At 37.3% G+C, this 25,246-nt stretch overlaps 1 protein-coding gene across 2 annotated transcripts in view; it reads left to right on the top strand.

The window, feature by feature from the left end:
• The window catches only part of reps2 (RALBP1 associated Eps domain containing 2), a 30,744-nt gene extending 8,977 nt beyond the window's left edge, over nucleotides 1–21,767 (top strand). Inside the window, exons 4-19 of one of the 2 annotated variants that reach the window (XM_059341463.1) lie at nucleotides 1,157–1,265; nucleotides 2,763–2,869; nucleotides 2,969–3,110; nucleotides 4,639–4,702; nucleotides 5,989–6,157; nucleotides 6,264–6,299; nucleotides 7,097–7,175; nucleotides 7,328–7,402; nucleotides 8,208–8,256; nucleotides 8,344–8,480; nucleotides 8,826–8,887; nucleotides 10,108–10,197; nucleotides 15,591–15,677; nucleotides 15,766–15,899; nucleotides 17,142–17,247; nucleotides 20,211–21,767. In XM_059341463.1, coding sequence (XP_059197446.1) covers nucleotides 1,157–1,265; nucleotides 2,763–2,869; nucleotides 2,969–3,110; nucleotides 4,639–4,702; nucleotides 5,989–6,157; nucleotides 6,264–6,299; nucleotides 7,097–7,175; nucleotides 7,328–7,402; nucleotides 8,208–8,256; nucleotides 8,344–8,480; nucleotides 8,826–8,887; nucleotides 10,108–10,197; nucleotides 15,591–15,677; nucleotides 15,766–15,899; nucleotides 17,142–17,247; nucleotides 20,211–20,279 — 1,515 coding nt within the window. In that variant the 3' untranslated portion in view covers nucleotides 20,280–21,767. The remainder of the gene's footprint in view (nucleotides 1–1,156; nucleotides 1,266–2,762; nucleotides 2,870–2,968; nucleotides 3,111–4,638; nucleotides 4,703–5,988; nucleotides 6,158–6,263; nucleotides 6,300–7,096; nucleotides 7,176–7,327; nucleotides 7,403–8,207; nucleotides 8,257–8,343; nucleotides 8,481–8,825; nucleotides 8,888–10,107; nucleotides 10,198–15,590; nucleotides 15,678–15,765; nucleotides 15,900–17,141; nucleotides 17,248–20,210) is intronic. The other variant, XM_059341464.1, reaches the window with a different exon arrangement.
• The last annotated feature ends 3,479 nt before the right edge of the window (nucleotides 21,768–25,246 follow it).

Raw genomic sequence — 25,246 nt, 5'->3', positions numbered from 1 at the left:
GGTTGGCTAGCTAGCCAGCTGTTTCTTTGGTTGCTTCCTAACGTTAGCTGATAAAGTAAAATGATAACAGCTAGTTGGTATGATGGATTAATATGATCAGTGTTGGAAAAAGTATTCAGATCTCTTACTTAAGTAAAAGTACTAATACCACACTGTGAAATTACTCCACTACAAGTTAAAGTCCTGCATTCAAAACTTACTGAAGTAAAAGTAGAAAAGTATCAGCATCAAAATGTACTTAAAGTATCAAAAGTAAAAGCACTCGTTATGCCCAATGGACCCACTCAGATTGTTTTACATATTCTAAATATACTATTTGTATTGATGCTTTTATGTAAGCAGTGTTTTAATTTTGTAAAGAAAGGGCTCATTTAACTACTTAATATACTTTTATGAGGTTTAATTTAAAAAAGTCTAATCTCCGAAAATGTATCATGTTTTTTATGTTAGATCTTGACCTGAAAAGCTGTCAGCTAAATGTAGTGGAGTTTTGTACAATATTTGTCTAAAAATGTAGTGGAGTAGAAGTATAAAGTTACGTAAAATGGAAATACTCAAGTAAAGTACAAAACCTCAAAATTGTACTTAAGTACAGTACTGGAGTAAACTTGAGTAAACTGAATATGATAAACATGAACATGATGTCCTTCAATCATGTTCAGTGTTGTGTATGTCACGTCATTGGTTTTGGCTGGTGTTTAGCCTCATATTAACTTCAGATTAATTTTTTAATACACATTTGCACAGAAGGAGGACTGTGGATTCTGTCCCCATGTCTCCCCTACATGTCACCTCTCTACTGTCCTCTATGTATTAATGTCTTAAATTCCCCCCAAAATATAAGTTAAATCTTTCTTTTTTTGGATTAGGATTAAGATGTCTGTATAATTTATTATAATCTCCTCAAAACTGGAACATGAGGGCATCCTGGTTGCCTTGTGGTTAGGATGCACCAGGCCTCAGTGTAATAGAGCACATTGGCTTGAGTTGGAACAGGCTGTTCATAACATTAATGTGTCACTGAGAATCTGCATAACCTATTCACACTGTCATGTTGGTTTCCAGTGATTTGTCAGATCTGCTGTAGGAGTAACTAGGAGTTTATGCATGGAGGGTTCTTATAGTTCTGTGTAAATTAAATATTGTGTCTCTGAAGGAACCTTGGTCCCCACCACGATCACCGTGCAGTTCTCCGCCTCGATCCCCGCTGACCTACCGCGGCTACCCGTACAACAAGCAAAGAAACGGGGCTGACGCACAGATTGGTAAGACAACTTCCTGTCCTAGAGCAGCAAAACACTCTTAAGATATACCTACAGATATGAACGAGGATCGGGGCCAGATAGGAGAAAAAAATAATAAGAGGAGGATTTTTTTTTTCATTATGAAGTTCGGGAAAAGTAACTAGTCAAAATAACAAGAATAAAGTCGAAATGGCGAGAATGAATTTGAAAAACAATTTCGAGAAAAAAATCCAAATGACAAGAAAAAAGTCGAAATGACGAGAATAAAGTCGAAATGACGAGATTGAAGTTGAAATATGATTTCGAGAAAAAAGTCGAAAGGATGAGAATTAAGTCAACTTTTTGTTTTCTGTAAAGTTGGAAGGATATTCACAGATTTGTGTACTACAACCGGATTTTCATAAATTTCATAAAATGAGCTTTCAGCTCAATATTTAAGGGTGTAGTAGTAAAAAAAGTCCCCCTACACATAAATGAGTTATTCTCGGTAGTAGGCTATCATAACTATTGTTTTGGAGAAAATCTGCTTTTATCTAATTTATGTGAATTTTTAGACATATATTGTATTATATTATTTATTATATACAAATATATAAATATTAGACCATTGGTTTCTTTAGCTTCGTGTTTATTTTAATGCCTGGTACAACCAAAGATACATTTGTTTAAACAAATATGATGATAACAACAAAAATAGCTCATAAGAGTTTAATTTAAGAGCTGATATCTAGACATTTTTCATGGTTTTCTAGATAATAACCAAAAATCATTATCAACCATAATTTACACAAAATATATGTACCTTGTGTTTGGAGTGCATCCTCTCCAGGAAGAATAAATTAATTATTTTAGTCCTGTTTGAAACATGGTGATGTGGTGCAACCAACATCTGGATAACTATGATGAATTATAATCAAAAAATAAACTCACCTGTTCTCGCAGATTTTTTTCCCCCTCTTCTTAAAACAGTCTAAGAAAATGGATCACCGACTTTCTTTTTCACTTGCCTCTCAGGGCTTCCGTATCTACCTTATCTGTTTGTTTTGAAGGTTCCAATACGTGAATTTTAAGGTTTAATGTCAGTCTTGAAGCTTCCACTGTTGGTAGAAAAAACTCAATTTTGCATCTGTTTTCATCAGTTGAAAATGTTCAATTTAGTTTAGGTTTTTAAACAAAATGTATGTACTGTAAATCAGCATGTTTGGATTATTTCATATCATATCTCACTTGCTCAAAGTCTCTTTGATTAAGTGCTTTCCTTGTTGATTGCTTCAGTAGATATCTGAAATACTTTAGGGAACTAAAACTGCAAGAAGTGTACAAGTCGTGTATTCTAAATTAGAAATGAACCAAGATGAAAAAAATGAGATTTTACTGCATCTCTGACACCAGTTCTTTACCCTCTCTGCTCCTTTGATCTCTCATTCGGTCTGATCACATTTTTTGAGGGGTGTAATCGGCATGTTAGTCTCAGGTTTCTCCTCCTCCGAAGCCGTGTTTTTCTCTCCTGTCCTTCAGCCTATGAAAGCAAACATTCCTCACGGCCGATCGTTCAGCTGGAGCAGCACTCCTCGCCTAGTAACTACGGGACCAAACCCACTGTGGAGCATCCTGCCATGGCTCGGGTAAAGACAGATTTTGTGTAGCGTTACCATCATAATAGTTCAAATCAAATAGTTCTTTAAAGTTCTTTAATCTGATTCCTGTATGTCCTCTCCTCCCAGGCTTCCTCATCAGAGAGGCTGGACCAGCAGGGAGTAGTGGACTACTCTGACGATGACCCCTGGAGGATCACAGAGGAACAGCTGGAGTATTACACCAATCAGTTCAAGAGCCTGCAGCCTGACCTGGGGGCTCTCATCCTGGGTAGGAACCACCTGTCCTGCTGCACCTGTTTATACTAGGGATGGCTGTTTGGAAGAAACTTGCCAAATTCCAGCATCTATAACGTGAACGATCAGTTAATCCATTAATCTCTATGTTTTTATACATTCTGGAATATGCATACATGGGCAAAATAAAAGATATATAGACAGTATTACGCACTCTGATGCTTTTATTTTTGAAAGGACGAAAAGAGACTTCCTGTTGTAAAACTAGCGTAACTGTATCCCAAATCAGATACCGTTCGGCTAAGATTCTATCAAAATTTCACATCAACCACTAGTATAAATGATCATTTTATGCTTCCAGTTAATTAAGTGGTGTGAAACTAGAGTCTAACTTTGTATCTTTGAGGCTGTATATCGTTTTAACCATGTACGTTAGCCTTGGGTTTACCAGAGTCAGTAGAAGAACGCTAATGCCGGTGAATTAGCCGTGCGCTAACTGTATCCCACATCAGACACTTGGATCTCCTCGCTGTAAAGTTGTGTTAAGTTTTTTTTGTGTTTAAATAAGTTTTGGATAAAATTAAACCTAGTAATTCATGCTAGCAAGGTTTGATACAGTAAGCTAGTTTTGCTCCAATTAATCATCTTGTATTTCTGTGTGTTTTATAATTGTTATTACAACTTTCAGTTCGCAAACTGTAACTTTATCCAACTTAATTCTCAGCTCACTGGCTTATTGACATACTGCTGCACAACTGAACGTTTGGCCGTGTTTCAGTTCAGTGAGTACTGATACGTGGTCATGAATACAATTTAAAATTTAAAAATACACAGATCGATTAAAGATTCCACGTGATCGGCCAAATTCTTTTTTTTTGTCATTTACTTTTTATTGGTTTTTGAAATGAACAAACAAACAATCAACGTTAGACGTATAGACAAATACAGAAAATGTCAAGGAAAAAAGTAAAAGCGTACAAAAGGGGATTGGAAAACACCCAAAAATAAATGAATAAATAAAATAAAAAGGGGAAAGGTACAAAGAAATGAAAGTATTCTGATCGTCCAGTCTGAGATTACCTGAAATCCGGTTTTATGGTAGGGACATATGTAATCCATTTTTGCCAATTTTCAATAAATACCTCTTTTTGTGTTCTTAAATTGAAAGTAATTCTTTCCATTACAAAGATGCTGTACAAAATATCAATCCATTCATCTGCACTAGGTGCCTCCCTCTTCAGCCATTTCTTTGTTATTGATTTCTTACAGGCCACCAGTAGGATATTATTATAATATTTCTAAGTAAATATTTATCTTTATTCCTCCACTCCAGTTCCTCTAGATCCACTAAATATAACAAATTGAAACAAAAAGTTATTTTTGTTGAAAACACAGTCTCTAGAATTTGATGTACGCTCAACCAAAATGGGATTACAACAGGGCAACACCAGAACTATCGACCGAATTCTTAACAACCATTAATCGATCATCTCTTAATTATTCCCATCCCCAGTTTATACCTTTACAAAACACTTTCAAATGATTTCACCTCTCTTTTCTAGGAACCATTGCAAAGAACTTCTTTACTAAATCCAAGCTCCCAATTCCAGAACTTTCCCACATTTGGTAAGTGCTGACTCATAGTGCTGTGTCTGTCCTTGTTCTGTTCTGGGGTCAGTTGGATGTTTATCAGCCGAGCAGCTCAGCATGCCCACTGAGTCAGACAGAGGCCTCGCTTTAAAGGTGCAGACCTTCACTGTGTATTCATCCTAAGCAAGGATAGTTTTGACCTTTTTCCATTGCAACAAAGACAACAGCGACTGGATAAAAGATAAGAGAAGAGAAGATATGACTTTATTTATCCTGCAGTGGGGAAATTTAGTTGTCACAGCAGCTCAAGATACAGACACATAGATATAGAAGACAGAAAAAAGAATATAAAAAATAAGACATATACATACATTCTATACACATTCCATACATACATTTCTGCTATCTGTACGATGGGGTATAAGGGCCACATTTAGAAAAAAAATGTAATTACGAGACTGAAGTGGTAAATATTGAATTAATTACGAAAAAAAGTCGTAAATATTTAATTTTTACGAGAATAAAGTTGCACATAATTGGTAGGCTGTTCTACTTAAAATGGAAGTAGGTCCGAACGTCCAAGTCCGTCTGGTTTCTTCTGTGGAAAAGATGCAATTTCTTGCATGTTCTTTTTAAAGTCCTTATATCTATGATAACCTTAAAGTACATTTCTACAAAATGCGCCACGGCCCTCTTTTTAACAACTCTCCTCCTCTAATTTATTAAATATTTTCGACTTTATTCTCGTAATTAATCCAATATTTACGCCATTAATCTTGTATTTTTTTTTTCTAAATGTGGCCCTAATACTCCGTCGTACTATTTGGCATTCATTATTAATACATATTTTTGTGTTTGTTTCCTGAAAGTACTTTGCATTTTTACAGATATTGTACATTAGAGAAAATATATTTTAGCATGTTAAATAGGTTAAATTAGTTGTTACATGTAGTAGTATAAACATCAATGAATAATATATTTAAATATATAAGTGGTATATGACATATGTAATATAGAAAAAATACAGGAAGCCTATTATAGGCCTAATGTGGTCGGATGTAAACAGAGCAAATAAAGCAGTAAAGTGACCTGGTGGAACACACAGTGCTGTATTATGTGGTGCTGCTGTTAAAATGGGTAAAAGTGATTAGAAAATATAACTGTGATCTGTATTAAAATATCAATCAGTTGATAGGATGTCACTGACAATCTTGAAGGCATAGTTTCACATTTTGGAAAAGATGCCTTTTGTCTTATTTTCTGCAGCTCCACTCTCAGGTTTTTTCTCTGATATTTCTCGTTTTGCATCTCATTTTTTTAAGGGAGTTGAGCGATGTGGATAGAGACGGAGCTCTCACGTTCTCTGAGTTCTGCACAGCCTTTCACTTGATTGTAGCACGCAAGAATGGTTACCCTCTCCCAGAGAGCCTCCCCCCGACCCTGCTGCCGGGGTTCATGCAGCAGGAAGAGGACATACCGGATACTCCAGAGGTACGGCACACAGCACTGAATCTGTTATCTGAAACATTAATGCACTATAGTCTGCCAATAACTTTTACTTTAGGATTTAACGCTTTACTCTGTGCTTTTTTTGCAGAGTGTAGAGCCTCTTATTGTCTTTGAGGATACTGAGGTGAGGCCGAGTCAGGTGGTGAACTACGTAGATACTCTAATGCAAGTTAACCCTCCTGTTAAGTTAAAAAAAATCTTTAAAAAATAATTAGTTGAAAGTATTTTTTTCGGGATCAAATTTTTGCTTTCTGCTTGGTTTAATAAGTGTAATATATAAAAGATACATATAAAATGAAAATGCATATCTGTAAAGTGTGAGAATGCAGGTGTTATGACTTTTGTTTTGTTATTTAGTTTTTTTGTTATATAATAAAAAATGTTAAAATGTAAAAAAAAAAGTTTTAATCAATGTGATCTAAAACTATTGTTTTTTAAATGTAGGTCTTCCCAAAATACATTTAAAAAAAGTTTTAACATGCATTTTTAAACAAAAAGCGTGAATTATCCTCATTGAACCATGCTCTTTGAGAGATAAAGAACACCATTGCACTAAATATTGATTGAAATGGTTATCAATGGAGTTAATAATTAAATATAAACAATGTTTATTGGGATTTTTTGGTTCCTGACACATTTGGATAATTAAACCTGTTCCTTGTCAAATTGACCCTCGAACGATATTGCTGTTCCTGAGAAATGAACATAACAAGAGGGTTAATAAAACAGTTAATGTGGAGTCCCACCTGGCTGCCTGTAGGGGGCACTAACAATCTGAATATGATGCTGCTGCATGTTCGTCCAACAGCATTTCATCAATATTTGGAGCTCCTTCTACATTATTTCAATCTTTAGAGGCATGTTGTGATGTTGTAAATTATATAACAGATCTTATTTTAATTTATTGTATTCTTTTTCTAGGATCGGAGCTTAATAGAGAGGCTCCAGCCAAGTCTAGCCACAACAAAACAAGATTTGAAAGAGGAGTCATGCAAACAAGGTAAAATGAGATGCAACATGAATCCAAAAAGTACTGAAAAACATTCTAAAATCTCATGCACTTTCTCAACTTCAAATCATTAGAATATGTCAGGAAAGCAACATATTCAAGTACCAAGTCCAACTGTTGATGTTTTCATCATGTGTCTGCAGATGTTGGTGTGAAGAGGGCAACAACATCTCAAGAGAAACCCACTTTACAACTTGGTGCTTTTCCTGAGAGGCTAGGTAACAGGAAAACATCATTTTAATGTGCTGACATTAAAAGGATAGTTTGGATTTATTGAAGGGAGGCTGTACGAGGTACTTATCCACAGTCGGTGTATTACCTGCAGTAGATGGCAGTTGGCATGTCCCCAGTTTGGAGAAGTAGGCCGGACACAAAGCAAAGCAATGTACTGCTGAGGATGGAGGCAGTACATTTATGATTAAGATTAAGATTTCCTTTATTCGTCCCACAACGGAGAAATTTCAAGAGTTTCAGCAGCAAAGTGGATAGCAAAAAAATAAAAAATAGTAAAAAGCAGTATAAACTAGAAATATAACACCATTACAAATAAGCACACAAAATATAATGAAGTATTAACAATTTACAATATAAACAAAAAAACAAGTACAAATATAAAATGTATTAACAATTAAAACAAAGATAAAATAAAAAAACTTGAGGAACATTATAAACAATGTAGACAGAGTCAGCAGTTGGATATGGACCATTGCACAGAGAATATTGGGATATTTACAGGGACATAATGGGAGTTATTGCACATAAAATAAATATATTGCACTGTTGTTCCACAGTATTGAGATGGGGTTTTTTTTAGATTTATTTCTTGGAGGTGTTCAGGGCAGTGAGAGTTATTAAACACACTGCAGTGTTCAGGTGCATCAGAATGCTTTGAATTGAACTGAAATAATTGAAATGATGTGCAGTGACATGCAATTACAGTTTGTGGTTCCACTTCCAGGGAAGTAGTTGCTTCTCATTTAATTCAAACAAGACCAAAAGTCTGATAATGTACCGTCCTCACAGAGCCGCCTCAGGACCTGGACCCACATATGAGGACAAAAACTAGACCGAGGTGAAAATCCCCCCCATGCATTCTAAGTATTCTGACCTCCTGCATTGCTCTTTAACCTCATTATACTTTTTATTTGACATCATCCAGGTCCTACTCCAGCACCTCTATCGAAGATGCTATGAAGAAAGCAGAAGAGCCTCCCACCCCTCCACCTCGGCCCCAGAAGACCCACTCCAGAGCCTCCTCGCTGGACCTCAACAAGCTGTTCCAGCAGGGCGTTCCAGGTACGACTCGCTTCCACAGACGCCGCCTGTCGTCACGCAGCTCCTCTCTCTGTTTCCTCACACGCAGGCTCAGAGCACGAACCGCCCGCAGCTATGGTGCATTTTGCAACCGAGTTATTGTGTTTTGCTTGTGACAGTTCTCCTTTCCTGAGAGAACAAAAGGGGAAATGGAGCTCGGTTGGGTTTTATTGTTCAGTGTGAAAGGTGAGAGGCGAGTCGGTGTCTGATTATGAAAATATATGTTGTTTATTTATATTTAAAGTGGGGAATGTGACTCCTGAGAGGAAAATAGAGATGAGTCACTCTAGTTTCAAGCTCTGTGATGTCTTGTCTGGATTTTTTTAGGCATAAAAAGTGGATGGTTGCCGCCTCCTCCAGCCCTTCCTCCTCGACCATCAACTTCACAGGTAAGCCTTTGTTTTTTGTTTGTTTGTTTTTTGTTTCGTAATTCTCTGCTTTTTTACATCATGGCCAGGGGACTACAGATGAAAACTAGCCTTCTGGCTAACTCTGGCTTTTTTAACCATGTGTAATCATGTGTTTTATGAAATTGCACTGTCCCCTTTTAAATAAACTAATTTAAAAAATTTTAAAAAGCCTGCTTTAATTATGGCAGCACTCTCTGTTAATGTATGGAAGCCCTGAGGAAAAAAAAAACAGTGATCCACTTTCTAAGTCTAATCTGAAATTCTCTTTTGTTTATGACTGGATATTTTATAAGGAACTGGGAAAGATTGTCCTGCTAAAACCTTTTTTTAATCTGTGGAAACAAGTGAAAAAGGTTTTGGCAGGTGAGTTTTTTGTGTTTGTTATTGTAATTCTCATTCTGGCCACAAGAGGCTGAAGTGCACCACTGTCCCATGTTCTAGATCAGACAAAAAGCCTTAACAATTTCTTCCTGGTGAGTTTTAGTTTCTCTATTACAAAATAGGATTAGGGCCACACATGAAAATAAATATTCAAGCCTGAGTTTAAACTCAGAATTCTGACTTTATTCTTTACTTTTTAGTCTGAACTCAGAACTTACCATTCCTTCTGTTTTTTTTTGTGTATATATATAACATACATACATACATACATACATACATGCACTCAGATTGTTTTTTGTATATTCCAAATATATTATTGGATTGTTAATATTGATGCATTTATGTAAGCAGCATTTTGATTTTTATAAAGATAGGGCTCATTTATTAATTAATAAACTGTACAGATTTAATTTTTTTTAAAGTCTAATCACTTAAATTGATCATATATTTCATGTTAAATCTCGACCTGTGAAGAAACTAAAGCTGCCAGCTAACTGTAGTGGAGTAAAAAGTACAATATTTGCCTCAAAATGTAGTGGAGTAGAAGTATAAATTTGCATTAAATGGAAATATTCCAGAAAAGTACAAGTACCTAAAAATGGTACAAGTACAGTACTTGAGTATATGTACTTAGTTACTTTCCACCACTGGAAACGGATGACCATCTTTTTCCTCACTTGCCTCTCAGGGCTTCTATACTAATGAGCTCTTACACCAAGTGAACAAGGCCTTTGTATGAACTCCAACTGTACAAATGTCTCATGAATTACTGATGACAGAAGGCTTTGGTTAATCAGTACCATCATCTCTCCTGTCAGGTTCCTCATTTTATCAACGTTTCAGAGAAAACCCCTCAGAGTAAAGTGCAGCAGCCAAACTTTGCTGACTTCAGTCACTTTAGAGAAGAGGTGAGCAATAAAATCTGATCTTCTTCATTGATTTCTCTTGGTTTGGGGTTTGCTAATGCAGCAAGCAACAAAGGGGAAAAAATAACTCAAAATTCCTTCCCAGCGTTTTCCACCCACCCATTTTCCACCTTCCATCTCACATGTTGCAGCGTTAATGTGTCTCTAGGGTCGTGTTTGTCATACAATATACGGGTCTCTATTTCAAGACACAAATGAATTCACAGGTTATGACAGCGGTGAACATTAAACTGGGCGACTGTAAGCAAGTCCAAATACAGTCATGGAGACAATTATTAGACCACCCTTTTTCTTCGACAAAAATAGCTCATAAGAGTTTAATCTAAGAGCTGATATCTAGCCATTTTCCATGGTTTTCTTGATAATAACAAAAACCATTATCAAATTATTATTGAAATTTAAGGCCTTAAAATGTCTACAATTCTCTTAAAATCTCTTAACCCTCCAATAATGCTCGTGAGTTGTTTGACCCGGGGCATGTTTGATTATCCACAAGTGTCAGAAACTAAAAAATCCTAATAAACATTATTTATATTTCATTAATAACTCCATTACTAACCATTTCAATAAATTTTTAGTGCAATGGTGTTCTTTACCTCTCACAGATCATGGTTCAATGAGGATAATTCAATTGTTTTTCATAAAAAATACATGTTAAAACTTTTTTTTATGTACATTGGAAAGACCTACATATAAAATACAATACTTTTACATGACATTGATTTTCTTTTAATTTGATTTTACATTTTACAATTTTTTCTTTTTATGAAAAACAAACAAACATTTTTTAACTTTGAAATGGGTCAGTTTGACCCGCAACATAACAGGAGGGTCAAATATGATTTTGAAAGGTCTTAAGAATGTATTAATGTTACTTTTATTTAAAACAAATGCATAAACTTCAGTCTCGCTTTTAAATGGGTAAGTGCAAGTTCAACAATTTGTGGCTCCAGAACGAACAATTTAATGCATGGTTGAAGCCAGTAGATGGAAATGTATACAGTCATGGAAAAAATTATAAGACCACCCTTGTTTTCTCTAGTATCTTGTTCATTTTAATGTTTGGTACAACTAAAGGTACATTTGTTTGGACAAATATAATGATAACAATAAAAATAGCTCATGAGATTTTAATTTAAGAGCTGATTAAGAGCCACTCTCCATGGTTTTCTTGATGATAACCAAAATAACTATCAAGAAAACTTAGTAGTACCAGGCATTAAAATGAACAAGAAGTTGAAGAAAACAATGATCTAATATTTTTTTTCCATGTATATGAAGCACGGAAAGAAAACTTTGAAGCTTGGAACATTGGGCATCAAGGCATTGGAATTATTATTAATAATTTTATTATGATGTTTGCCAATATTTTTTTATTCTGAGTTCTAAACAAATGTAAGTTCACAACAGAGAGGCTTCTGGTGTTTTTAGTTAGGTTAAGAATTTTTTATTCCAATTCGCAAGAGCTGTGAATAAATTCATATACTTTGCAAGTAATTCCGCGCCTCCAATTTTCCTTTTGTCTTTTGTACTTTTTGCCAGTATGGATGTGAAATGGGTCTTAAATTGTATTCATTATGGTCTTAAAAGTCTTAAAAAGTCCTAAATTTGACTTGTTGAAACCTGCAGAGACCCTGTTTAGTCTCTCTGTCCTTCATTTGTCTTTCCTGTCATGTTTTATGATTTTATTTTGATATATAATCGTAAGCTTTTACACAACCATCCAGTACACGTTTTTTAATATTCAACCTGGATGATTTTCTCCCAGTTTTTTCACATATCAGGTATGCATCCGTGTCTCTGCTAGTCTCAGTTTATACAGCAGTGTATTTCCTCTTCACTAATATTCCATGTCTAATCAATCAGTTATGAAAAGGTTATGTGTTCACAAAGGTTATCTTTGTATTTGTTTAACCAGCCTTGCAGGTTTCTGTCTGGCGTCCATCCGTCTGTCTGACTCCTAATTTACAAATCATGTGTAGTTTTAAGGTCAAAGGGCACCAAAGCTCGTAATTAGTCCTTCCTTTCTTATCTTAGGAGTCATATAATCCTCCATTACTGAGTTTATCTTTATAATGCTGCCTATTTAATCACTCGTGGTTTGTATTGATTGAATCCAGCTCCTCTAGTGTCAGTATCACTGTTCCTCTGTCTTCCCACAGGACGTTTTAGTCTTAATTAAAACATAAAAGACTGGACGATCCCAAAGGTTTCCCTGTCGCCTGTATGTGTATTTTTCCACTTACTAAGGCAAACTGAAACCCATACCAGCCCAAACCCCTCAGAGACACACGAGTGAACTACAGGCCTAGTTAAAAATAGCTTCCTTGACATAAAACATGTCAATCTTAAGTTAAGGGTGAATATTTGATACTGGTTTTGCAGCGAACCCTCGGGAGCAGTTCAATTTGCAGTGATGGTGAATGGAAAAACAGCTCCACATCTGCAGACACACAGCTGAAGCAAGAAGTGTACATTAACTGTATAAAAAGACAAATTTTTTCCCACTGTCTGGCCTTAAATCAGACTAAACTTTTCCTGTTTTAGTTCGGTTAGGATTACCAAAACATTTTCTATTTGCTAAATGCCAGAATAATGAGAGAGAGAATTTCCTAGATATTTAGACAGTGAGGGGAAATAAAGATCATGTTTTCTTTCATATACCGTATGTAAACTTCTGGCTTCAATTGTAAATACTGCTCATTCTGTTCTTCTTCTTCTCAATCTTTATTTCATTCTGATTCTGAAAAGAAAAGGACAAAAAAGTAACATTTATGTTTTAAAGAACCAGTGTGCAGGACTCAGGAGGATCTGTTAGCTGTGGCAATATAATATTGAATCATGGCCACCAAGTATCGATATTTAGCCTTCCGGCATCCGTCAGTATTTTCGCCATTTTTGTTTTTTTTCCCAGAATATACTGGTATCATATTAAGATGTCCTTTATTAGTACGACAACAGGGAAATTTAAAGTGCAGCAGCAAAGTGGATAGCAAAAATCAATATAATAACCAGCAGTATAAACTGGAAATATAAGCAAATATACAAGTAAAAAATATAATAAAGTATTAACAATTTACAATATAAACAAGTAGGAATGTAAAAAATATTAACAATTAAAATTAAACTAGCAGTGAAGCTTAAAGTTGCGGAAAGTTTGAGAAAATGCTGCAATTGTTGTTGTCCATAAAATTATTATTAGGAAGTATGTATTCATACATTACATGCCACACTACAACGTCTGCAACTCCATAAAACACTTACTTTTCATAAGGTACGCACACCATCCAGCACATACACATTGAACATTGATATTCACTGGAAACTATTCAAATATTATTGGAAAATTGAACCTTGTAGCGCACTTTAAAACTCCTAAAGATAGGTAGGCTAAATAGACTTACAGATGAGATGAGTCAGGCGTGGAAATCCAGAGTGAATTGTGTTACTGACCAATTGTAGGTCTATCACACGATGGGGCGGAGCTCCCCTAAAAGGCGTCTTGCTTTATAGATAGATTTCACTTCGCACTCCCTACTGTTTTACTTTACTCCACTTTATCTCTTTGCTTCTCTTACAGTCACTTCACTTTTCCAAATTACAAACTTTTCCAGTGAATACAGCAGGTCAGCTGGTGAGACACTGGGCAGGCAGCCAATAACAATGCTACTGTGGTCATTATCTAAATGCTACTTCTTTGGGGTGGTTTTTCCAAAGCAAAGCTGAGCTGAATGCACATTATATGTCAATCTAACTACCATCCACTCTCACCAAGGCCTACCATGTCTTCACGGAGAAACTGACAAGTTTGTATTTTCAGACGTAGAGTTAGACGATCAGAGTCATCACTCCATCTTCCTCCTGTCTGTCTCTGGCTTCACTCATTGTGCCATTTTTATCACTTGTAAAGATCCTGTCCCCACAACGTCTGTGTGACAGGGACAGTATTTCTCCAGCCCTCACATAGCTGCAGTGAAACAGCCGTGACCTGTGGGTGATGTGACCACACATACTGCTGATGGAGCTCCTGTGGTTTATTGCCACTGTAGCAACTACTACAGTACCTTTTAAAATGTTTCCATGCTGTGGTTGTGTTTCACATCCAGTGGTGCAGTGAATTTCAGGGTCATTATTTGCGTCTGCCTGCATGTCAGTTGCATTGCTCAGCAAAATGGACTTTTAGGTTTCTTGGGTACAATTTACAGCAGCGGAATTAGCCTGTTTAACCCATCAGGAAAGCCCCTGCATCTCAACTGCCACCGCAACGGAGACGGCAGCCCAGAAATTAGTGGATCAAATTCACTAAATCCAACATTAACAGATGGGAAATGATGTAGGGAATAGAAAGTAGAGAGGGTGCTGCCTAGTGAGAAATTCCTTCAAGTTTCTTCATCTTACAATGAGCTAAAATGAAGTAATTGACCTTCGTATCTTAACTTTTGCACTGTTAACTAGGAATGGGAATAATTAATTAATGATAGATTAATGGTTGTTAAGAATTTGGTCGATCAAGTGGAATTTTTATTCCACTTGATTTTATCCAAAACTTAATAAAACACAAAACACACTTAAATATGCAAGATTACTGTGAAAACTAACCTCATGCCTCTTCGGGGGCTAAAACATTGAACTCCTTGACGTTATCTTTACAGTTTCATCTCACTGAGTTTGTTTTACGATCGACAGGAAGTCTCTCTTCGTCCTTTCAAAATAAAAGCATCTGTTATTAAAACAGGCTTTTGCATAGTACTGTCAAGTCAAGGCAAATTTTTATTCATAGAGCACATTTATAAACAACCTCAGTTGACCAAAGTGTTGTAGAGTTATTAAAATACAATGAAAAAATCACACACAAATATAGTAATAAATAAAAAACAATTAAATCAATGAAATTATACTAAAACAATAAAATGGTACTAAAAACAATTTAAAAACAGAGTTAGAGTTTTTTTTAAAAGTACTGTATGTATATCTTTTATTTTGCCCATGTATGCATGTTCCTTCCAAACGCCCATCCCTACTGTTAACCTCTCTGCTGAACAAAGGCAGGTGAGGATACTTTATACTTTATGTCTAGAAGAGAATAATGGCTAAATTGCAGCAAGGCAACGCAATAAAAGCATGTTAATCCATCATGGCGGCAGGCAGGAAGCCCCGTCAGGAGAGCACTGCATCAGGGACGGTGCTGATTTACTCCGGGTCATGGCCGACACATTTCATCCTGCCTCTTTAGCAGCTCCCTCATATTATTTCACCTTGTCATGACATCAACACTCGGAAAATATATTTTATTGTAAACCTAATGTGGCCAATGTCCTTGCAGATCTTTTTGTGTAAAATCATTTTATTCTCTTTACCTTTCCTCTGTGTTGCAGGAGGAGAGCAGCATGAAACCTGAGGAGCAGGGTCCACGCTCTAGATTTGGTCCAAGTTCTGAAGACCTGGCCAATGCTTCAAAACAGGTCCGGGCTGCTAACATAATCCTGTGAGAGTGTCTGTGTCTCTGTTGGAGTGTGGAGGCTAACGTCTATGTCCAAATCTTTTTCTCAGGATGTGATTGGAGTTCCTCACAGTCAGGCGCCACAGAAGCCGGTCCGCAGGAAATACTACGCGGAGAGCCAAAACCTGGAGACCGTCCCTCCACCTGCCATGCCGTTTCCTACCCCGACCAAACCTGCTCAGAAGTTAGTCCAACATTTGATATTTGGGTTTACTTAATTCCCCAGATGCACTTTGTTTGAACCAGTCTAGCAGCATCCAATCAGGTTGCAGGAAAGAACCATGAAGACCATTTAGAGGTGGGGGAAAAGATTGATACAGCATAGTATCGCGGTATTTTGCATGGCGATATTATATCGATTCATGGCCGCCAAGTATCGATATTCAGCATGCCAGTGGGTCAGTATTTTTTATGAATATACTAGAGATACTGGTATTCTGTGAAACGAGAAGATCTAAGGAATCTATAGGCATCAGGTGCGTCAGAATATTGTGTTGGAAAGTTGTCGAAATAAAAGTTAGGTTTATTATATGTTTAATTCAGAAAAATTGAGAGCAATGAAGCTCAAAGCTTTTGAAAGTTTGAGAAAAAGCTGCAGTTGTTGTCGTCCATACATGTTTGATATCAGTTAAATTCAGTTTGACTGAATACTTTGTTGGTCAGTCTGTGGGTTTGACTCTCATTGTGAAGAAATAAAAAGACTGAAGTGAGATGAATAGACTGAGAATTTTCTCTTATTTGACAAAACGGTTCTTGATTTGATTTAATTTTGTGGACACAAAATGCAGTTAAACAGTTAAATCACAATATATTGTATCGCAATACTCACCATATTGTAAAATGCTTAAAATCGCAATAATATCATATTGTGACTCAGTATCGGGATAAAATCATATCGTGGGGCCACTGCTGATCCACACCTCTACTAACATTACTATGTTGTTAAAGTGTGATTCCATTTGGTGAATAGGTTGCGGTCATTTAATATTATTCAATTCAATTATTTTTTTGTGGTTTAATTAAACAAAATGTCTTCTTATCACTTAAATTTATCATGTTTTTAATGTCAACTCTGACCTGAAAAGTAATGCTGTCAGCTACATGGTGTGGAGTAAAAAGTACAATACTTGTATATAGAAGTATATAGTTGCATAAAATGAAAATACTTAAAAAATGTACTTAAGTACAGTACTTGAGTAAATGTACTTACATTCCACCACTGCAAGTTTGAATGTTGTTGTTTACAATCACTAAGCGACAAATCCTGCATAGTAAGTTTTTAAGTGCAGCAAGTGCGATAGCTCAGGACTTTATTCATATTTCCCCTTCAGCTGTACTCTGAACAAGGCCAGTTATATCATACAACTCTATCTATCTAGAAAAATGTATTTAAAAGCTAAATAAAATGGACACTATTCACTTCCAGGCTGATGTCCAAACAGAAGAGGGAGATCCAGATGGCGATCCGTAAAAACAAGGAAACCAACGCAGTGTTGACACGCCTCAACAGCGAGCTCCAACAGCAACTCAAGGTCAGCCCATCTTCTGTCTCTGTAGCCCCTGTAGATCCACTATGTGTACAGTTTGTGTGTTTGTCTATGTGAGCGGGTGTGGACAGCGTTAGCGGCTCGCCACAGTGACTTTCTGACATTCCCTGCCCTCCGCCTCCTCTGGGACAACCTGAAATGGGGAAAAACAGCTCCACAGCTCTTAGAAAACACTTTGAAACAATGCATACTTAACACAACAAGTGCTCAATCAAAAGGACGAGGACTTTACACACTCTTTACATTTTCACCATGAGCGCGAGAGCGTGAATTCTATGCATTCTCGAACGAGTGCGACAACAAATGCTCCTGCTGGTGCTCCAACGTGCTGAAAAGCTCCAAGCTCAACTGTCTGCTCCCTGACCCATCACTCATAGCTGAACTAATGGCACTGACTTGGCTGTTTGCATTGGAGATCTGCCTGTGGCACACGCACTCACATTTGGAACAGATGCTGCATGCCTGTCATTCTCCTCGTAAACGATCCAGTAGTGAAACCCCTCACGCTCACATGCAGAGCTTTTATAGCATTCATACAACAGAGACTAAAGAATAAAATAAGGCCATAAAATAGGCACGTTTATTTTTTTTATAATGACATTCGTCTTCCATTTGTACTTGGTAATCTAGGATGTTATTCGTCCGCTCCAATTCTGCTCGTTCCTCAAAGCATCTGTGGAATTTTGCAGAGAAAGGCATATGTGTCTTTATATAGACTGAAGCCTTGTTGAAATGCCAAACAGCCATTGGCATTCACAACTGTCTTCTTCAAAATAGAGCCTGGGCTGGTCAGACATCCAACTACAACAGGGTGTGTGAGGAAAGAAAGAAAGAAAGGCGGATGGAAAGCTTCAGCATGACTTTTTCCCTAAAGTTGAACTTACATCTGAAAGAAAGACATATTGCCCTTTAATCAAAATGTATGTATTTTCTGAAGAAGAAAGTTTACTGATTTCATTTTGGACATTCCACTTTCTTTGCCAAGATGGCATCTTTTCATCAAAGATACTAATCTAAGGACAGTCTAGTGACCTTATGACTTATGGGGTTTTGGAACCCCAGACCTCTAAAACAGAAATCAAACCATTTCAAACGGAAGCCACAACAAGAGAAGACGAACTGGACGAACTGGATGAACTGCTCACAATTAGCAAAATACATACCTGATACTTCCTCCCACTGTACAAAATGAAGCCAAAATATCCCGGATACAGGCGTATTGATATCATGTGCTGGTGATATCATTTGGAGCCAGAGTCGGCACCGTAGTGATCAGCTGTGGAGTTTGGTATTGAGTTCTCGCACAAACACCCGTCAGATTCAACCACGAGTCAATCACAGCTGTCACTCATGACATTACACCCCCTTTTATAATATAGAATATTAATAATAATAAACTTTATTTATAGAGCACTTTTCAAAACACAAGTTAAAAGACAAGTTGAAAATAGACATAAAACAACAGATAAAAGTAATGTTAGGGAATGACATCATTCTGTGCAATTAAAAGACAGTTCAAGGGAAGTTAAAATTCAGATAAAAATCAGGAAAGGCTCTCTGATAAAAGTATGTTTTATGAAGAGACTTAAAAGAGATCACTGACTCAGCCGACCTGATTTCCTTGGACAGGTTATTCCAGAGCCTCGGGGTCCTGACTGTGAACGATCTGTGCCCCTTAGTTTTCGGCTTCTGGAGCAGTCAGGAGACCTCTGACCGAGGATCTCAAAGTACGGACTAGTGTGTAGGGTGTTAAGGGGTCAAAGATGTAGACTGAGGACATTAAGGGCCTTAAAAGTAATCATCTTTTTATGGAATCAAATTACTAAATAATACCAAACTTTAACTAAAAGTTAACACTGGGACATACGCCAGCATGATAAGAACTACAAATGACTGAAATTTTCTGTAGAAATACATGCACTTTTATTTTCTTAGTTTGGCCAATGTCCCATTCACTAACATGGAGCGGGTGGGACATGTGGGAGGGAACAAGATGTTTGGGCCTTACTTTTGGGGAGCTGTCCTGTCATCCATATCAAATACATTCTATTCTTTTCTATTCTATACTATACAGTCTATGCTCACAACTCTTTAGGGAATGGGAACCACTGAGAATATAATCATTTTTGCATGCTTTTTTGGGGTGTCATGAACATTAGGGGACAATCTTGTTATGGACCATACTTACGATGGTTGACAAAAGAGATAATGAAACAAAGCATGTGAGCCAGTTAAGGTAGTCAACTTGAGTCTACTCATACGGCATACTCTCACTGCACCATACTGTGAAGCTAATGCAGCCTTTAGCTGTCTGGCTAACATACTACTCACTGCCAACCTTATCCTGGGAAAATGTAAACATCTGCTCCTCTGGTCTGCGTGCCGAATCTGATTTCGCGGGGAATCGGACCCGGGACAGGCATTAAGAATGACCATCTAGAAATAGCCATTTTCCCCCCAGATGGACTCATTAGCTCATGTTCTTCATATAAAGGCATCAGTATTAAATTGCTGCCATACCACTTTTTGCCGGGGGGAGCTAGGATTTTCTTTCCCCACTCCCTGCTGTGCAGATCTTGTTGCTTTCTTTTGGGGAGTGACGAGGTCAGAGCCTAGATGTCAAATATCACCGCTGTACATATTCTGCATTCCCACAATAATCCATTCCATGTGAGACGGCTGACTGATCTGACCCTGATGACCTTTCCTATAGTGCAACTCTTAGGAGAATTACATTTTCGTTAAAACTCTGAGAATATGTGAATGTATTTACTTTCATATTTGAGGGTTTAATGAAAATTTGGGCCACTTTAGGGGATTCACCCTGTTCTAGACCATCATCACCATGGCAGAGTAAATAAATAATGTAATTACTGCCTGAGGGAGCGTCCCTTGTTCAGTGTGCAGTGATCAAAGGTCATGTGTTGTTTTTTTGTGGTTGGCTGCAGGTGGTTCACCAGGAGAGGGTCACCTTGGAGTCCCAGCTGGACCTCCTGCGGCCTCTGGCTTCGACGTGACTGAGCCTGAAGTCCGGTTAGATCCATGTTACCTGTGCGTCACAGAAATACATCAGTGTCTCTATAAAACATGAATTTTTGAGCCAAGATACAGAAAGTTGTCATGGATAAAGAATAATTGTAAAAGGGTTGACAATGGGGACAAACAGGGATGTGACTATTTCTTTTGTGACTTCGGTCCCACATCTAAATGTTACTTTTTATTGACGTTTTACAGGTTAAAACCATGCTTTTTTTTTTTTAAATCACTGTTTGACATGCACATGTAAAATACCCTGTTATTCACTGTGACATTCTAACTTATTTTTCTCTTTTGATTTGCTGTCATGAATCTGACATTGCTTAAAATTCATGTGACATATTGCCATGACTCAGATACATGTTTCATGTTTGTTACATGTTCTGTGTTAAAGATTGTAACTAAAGTACTCTCAGTTTTTCTCAGTCTCTGTATACAGTGCATCATGGGCATCCACATGTGGTCTAAAGCAAGTAATGGTGCTACAGATTAGTTCCTGAATCTGATTACTTTTTTGCACTTGAAGTAAAAAAAAACGCACATTTGCAAGGTTGTTCGAAAAAGCCTCATTAGATATGTGTTTTAGCTAGAGATTTCCAGCCTGCGCACAAGATTTGATTGTTGATTGTCACACTGTAGCACTGGCACATGAGTCTATTAGGACACTGAAGAATGTTGACTCTGGATTTATATGAAATGTGGACATTTTACTTGAATTTGCTCCATCTGTAATGTAAGCACTGTCTGACTTTTGCTTTTTTTTTAAACCCCTTCTGTTTATTATCCTATGAAGAATTATTTCTGCACTGCAAGTTTGGATAAAAAATATTTTCAAGGCCCTCTATATAAACTAGTAATATCAATCTAGACAAAAAAAATTAAATGAGCACAATATTATGGCAGCCCATTTCTGCCAATGTGATTGAAAGAAAATAGATGCTGTAAGTTACTATAATGAGAAGAGCTTTCTCAAAATAATGACTTAGTATCTCAAAATGTGACTTAGTTTCTCAGCATATTGAGAAACTTTTGCAAAAATGACTTCTTTCCAAATAATGAGAAACTCTGTCGTAATAATGACATATTGAGAAACTTTTTCATTATCTCGGAAATCAGAAACTTTCTCAAAATAAGGACAAGAATGTATTTTCCTGACGGAAATGGGACAATATTCATCTGATGTTTTGCAAGATAGATTTCAAACCAGTTCATGTCGGATGTGGTTTTTGACCTAATCTATGCAAAGAACATGTGGTGCTGCTGTAGCTTGCTTTAGACCATTTACCATCAGGAACAATCAGGATGTATGGGACACAATGAACTGGTTGAAATACATGATGGCATGCTTGATACTGCATGCTAAAAAGGATGTAAGCATTGGATTGTAAATTAATGTTAAATCATGCACAACTACTGAGCTCTGGGCTGAAGACAATAATCAAACTAATCAATAAAGTTGTCTATTTTTATTGTTTGTGTTTATTTTACTATACGTATTGTACAAGTTCATCCTTTTTGCAAATCAATGAAAAGAACATTGTTTACCGTTTTACTGTTGTGTAGACATATGGGGTTGCACTGAGCAGCATAAATGTGAAAAACCTGCTAAACCTCTTAATACTTTTCATAATGATAATAATGTGGTTATTTACAGCAGGGGTCAGCAATCTTTACTAACAAAAGAGCCATTGTTGGCAACCTCAAGGTCTGAGCAGTGAGGAAAACCAGGAAGCATGCTTTCTACCAAACATTCCAGCAGGGGGTGCTGATAGCAGCTGCAGAAGCATTTGTGTCTATTCATTTCAATACAAAAAAAGGGCAACACTATGGTCTCAATCACTAGTAAAAAATCTTCAGGACAATTTGATGTTAATAGTGTGAATAATGGCCCCATTTAGAAGAAAACAGAAAATAAAGAATCGTAAGATTTTGGGCATGGCTACCTTTGATTGACAGGTCGCTCACAAGGCGAGCCTTCATCAGAAGAGAAGCAGAACAATGCGTATCCACGGCTACATGTCAATAAAGTTATATATAAAAAAGGACCTTTACTAGTTTGGTCTCATAACTTTGACCCTTTCACACTGTATTTTCACGTAATGACAGTTTATTTCAACGTTTTGTTAATTTAAAATGTCTTGTTCAGCATTTGGTTGGACTAACAGACACTCCAAGGAGTCGCTGTTCCTTTTTTTCTTTTTTCTTTTTTTAGGTTTTTTTTTTGCCATTTTTGGGCTTTATTGATAGGACAGAGTGAAAGGGGAGACAGAGGGGAAGACATGCAGGAAAGGGCTCCGAGACGGATTTGAACCCGGGCCGCCCGCTTACGAGGACAATGCCTCTATGGTACGTGGTCAACCAGGTGTGCCACCGGGAACACCCTGCTGTTCCTTTTTTTTTCTTAGGGAATTAACATACATTTTGTTTTTGTTTTTTGCTAGCCAAAACTTAACATCCCAGTTAATGCTCCAGTTAATGCTAACATGAATTAGCAGGGACTTCTCTCAGTCAGGTTGCCGGTGTAGAGAGGCGTGTAGTCAGTGTCGTCAGATCCCCCTCGCTCCTCCACAGTCCAAATATGGTCTGCCCCGTTACCAGAAACAAGATGCCGACTATAACACTGAACTCAAGCCTTAAACAGGCAGTCCACAAACCAATGGGTGACGTCACGGTGACTACGTCCATTATTTATATACAGTCTATGGCTATGATGCACATTTTAGTTGACTAAAAATTGTTTGCTGCCGTTTATAAACCACACATTTTTACAATTGAAGAACACACATTGATTTGGGCCTACACCAATGATACATTAAAACTAGAAAATTTCCTTTGGGGAAATTTTGAAAGGGCCACGGGGGCTACTGCCGGTGTGTGTACACTATGATGAGACTCTTCAGAGATTTCAAACTATGCTCTTTAACCTCAAAATGTGTGTGTGTGTGTGTGTAGCGAAAATCGCATAAAGTTACCTGTGTGTGTGTGTGTGTAGCGAAAATCGCATAAAGTTACCTGTGTGTGTGTTTGCGCGCGTGTGTGTTTGAAGCATGTATTTGAGTTTGAGTGTGAGTGCTTACGCGCATGTGTGTGTGTGTGTGTGTATCTGTAACTGTAATCACATCAAAGATCAAAGGCAATCAGATCAAAGCAATCAACAGAATTAACTGACACCTGACAGTGACAGCAGCCAGAGGTGAACAGAGGTCCAGAGGTGGACTGGAATTTCTGGCTTCGAACAGAAAGCATTTTTGGCAAAACCATAATACCTATCATTGATCCGACTCCACTTTGAGTGTCCCAAGTTCTTCCTGAACGTCTACATATGATTTTTTTTTAAGAAAAAATAAAAAATAGCTTTGTTAGAGGGATCTAAAAAAACTGTTCCATCTTCCTTTTTTCCGAAATCTTCCTGCGTTTTTAATATGGGACCCAATGAGGCTGTTGGTGGTGTTGGTGGTGCATCTGTGCGTCTTACGCCCAAACTATAACTCTGACAGCTTTACCAGAGGATTGTGAGTGAGAAGACAAATTTTCCTACGTTTCTATGTATAAATTATCTGAAAGAGTGAAATTTGCGGCCTGGAGCGCTGTTTTCAAATTTATTTTTTGACAATTTTTTCTCTCCCTCTACACTCAGGCGATGATGTAACACACTGTGACACGAACATTCCGTGCAATACACACCCATTATAATCTCAGAATTTCTCCAAAAATGATCATGGTCATTGAACAGGGATTGATAAAAAACTATATGACCTATCGAAACGTGGATTAATACACCGATACACAAGACTTGTGTCTACTGTTTAAAGTTTAAATGGAGTCTCTAGGTGAAATTATGACGGGGGAGTAGACGTAGAAGTAGAGCCCCGAGCACTGGTCCCTACAGCTATTGCTGTATGGGACCAGTGCTCGGTGCGATTGCCTCGAGGCCCTAATTAAACTGTAAAGAAATAACTGTTATTATTACATATAAGTTTTTGGTCACAGGGAGCTGCTGTAGATGGCCTGAAGATCCACATGTGGCTCTGGAGCCGCAGGTTGCCTACAACAAGAGCAACAAGAGAAAATTGCATTGAAATACCAAAAGAATGTAGTTCTTCTCACTTCTAATACTTGGAAAAAATTAACAGATGATATAGATGTCGTTGCCCTATCAGCGGTATAGGAGCAACAGAGATCAAACGGGCTGCCTTCATAACCCTCTGGCTCTCACAAAGCAGCTGTGCTTTCTCCGACACAGACATAACAACCAAGGGTCAAGCAGATCGCCACTGATGGCTGTATTCCCAGACCCTCCGCCACTGGCGTCCAAAAATATCCGCTGACACACTTGGCTCCCATTTACACACCTCACCCACTGATAGGCCTACTTCTCTCTCATTCATGTTACATTCAAAACTCACACTCACTCCAAGAAGCTGCTTTGATCACAATCAAGGACTGACTGTGATATTTATTCAGACCTTTCTAGCTCACTCACATGTTATATCAACAACCTTGTTTTCAGTAGTGTAATGTAACTAAGTACAGGGTATTTCCACATATGTAACTTTATACACTTCACTACATTTTGAGGCAAATATTTTACTTTTTACTCCACTACATTTAGTGGAAGGCTTTAGTTGCCTTTCAGGTCGAGATTTAACATAAAAACATAATCAATTTAAAGTGATTAGATATTTTTTTAAATGGGTACACCCTCGACAGGTCGCCAGACTATCACATATATATATATATATATATATATACATATATATATATATATAACTTTATTGACACTTTACTGTGGATACGCCTTGCTTTGCTTCTCTTTTGATGATGGCTCGCCTTGTTAGCGACCTGTCAATCAAAGGTAGCCACGCCCCAATGGACCGAAATGCTTTTGCAGCCGCCGTCAGCACCCCCTGTTGGAATTTTTGGTAGAATGCAGTTTAAGGCACTTCAT

Source organism: Centropristis striata, chromosome 9, assembly GCF_030273125.1.
Source record: "Centropristis striata isolate RG_2023a ecotype Rhode Island chromosome 9, C.striata_1.0, whole genome shotgun sequence".
Classification (NCBI taxonomy): domain Eukaryota; kingdom Metazoa; phylum Chordata; class Actinopteri; order Perciformes; family Serranidae; genus Centropristis; species Centropristis striata.
The sequence above is the reverse complement of the archived record's forward strand: the minus strand, read 5'-3'. Positions and strand labels throughout refer to the sequence as shown.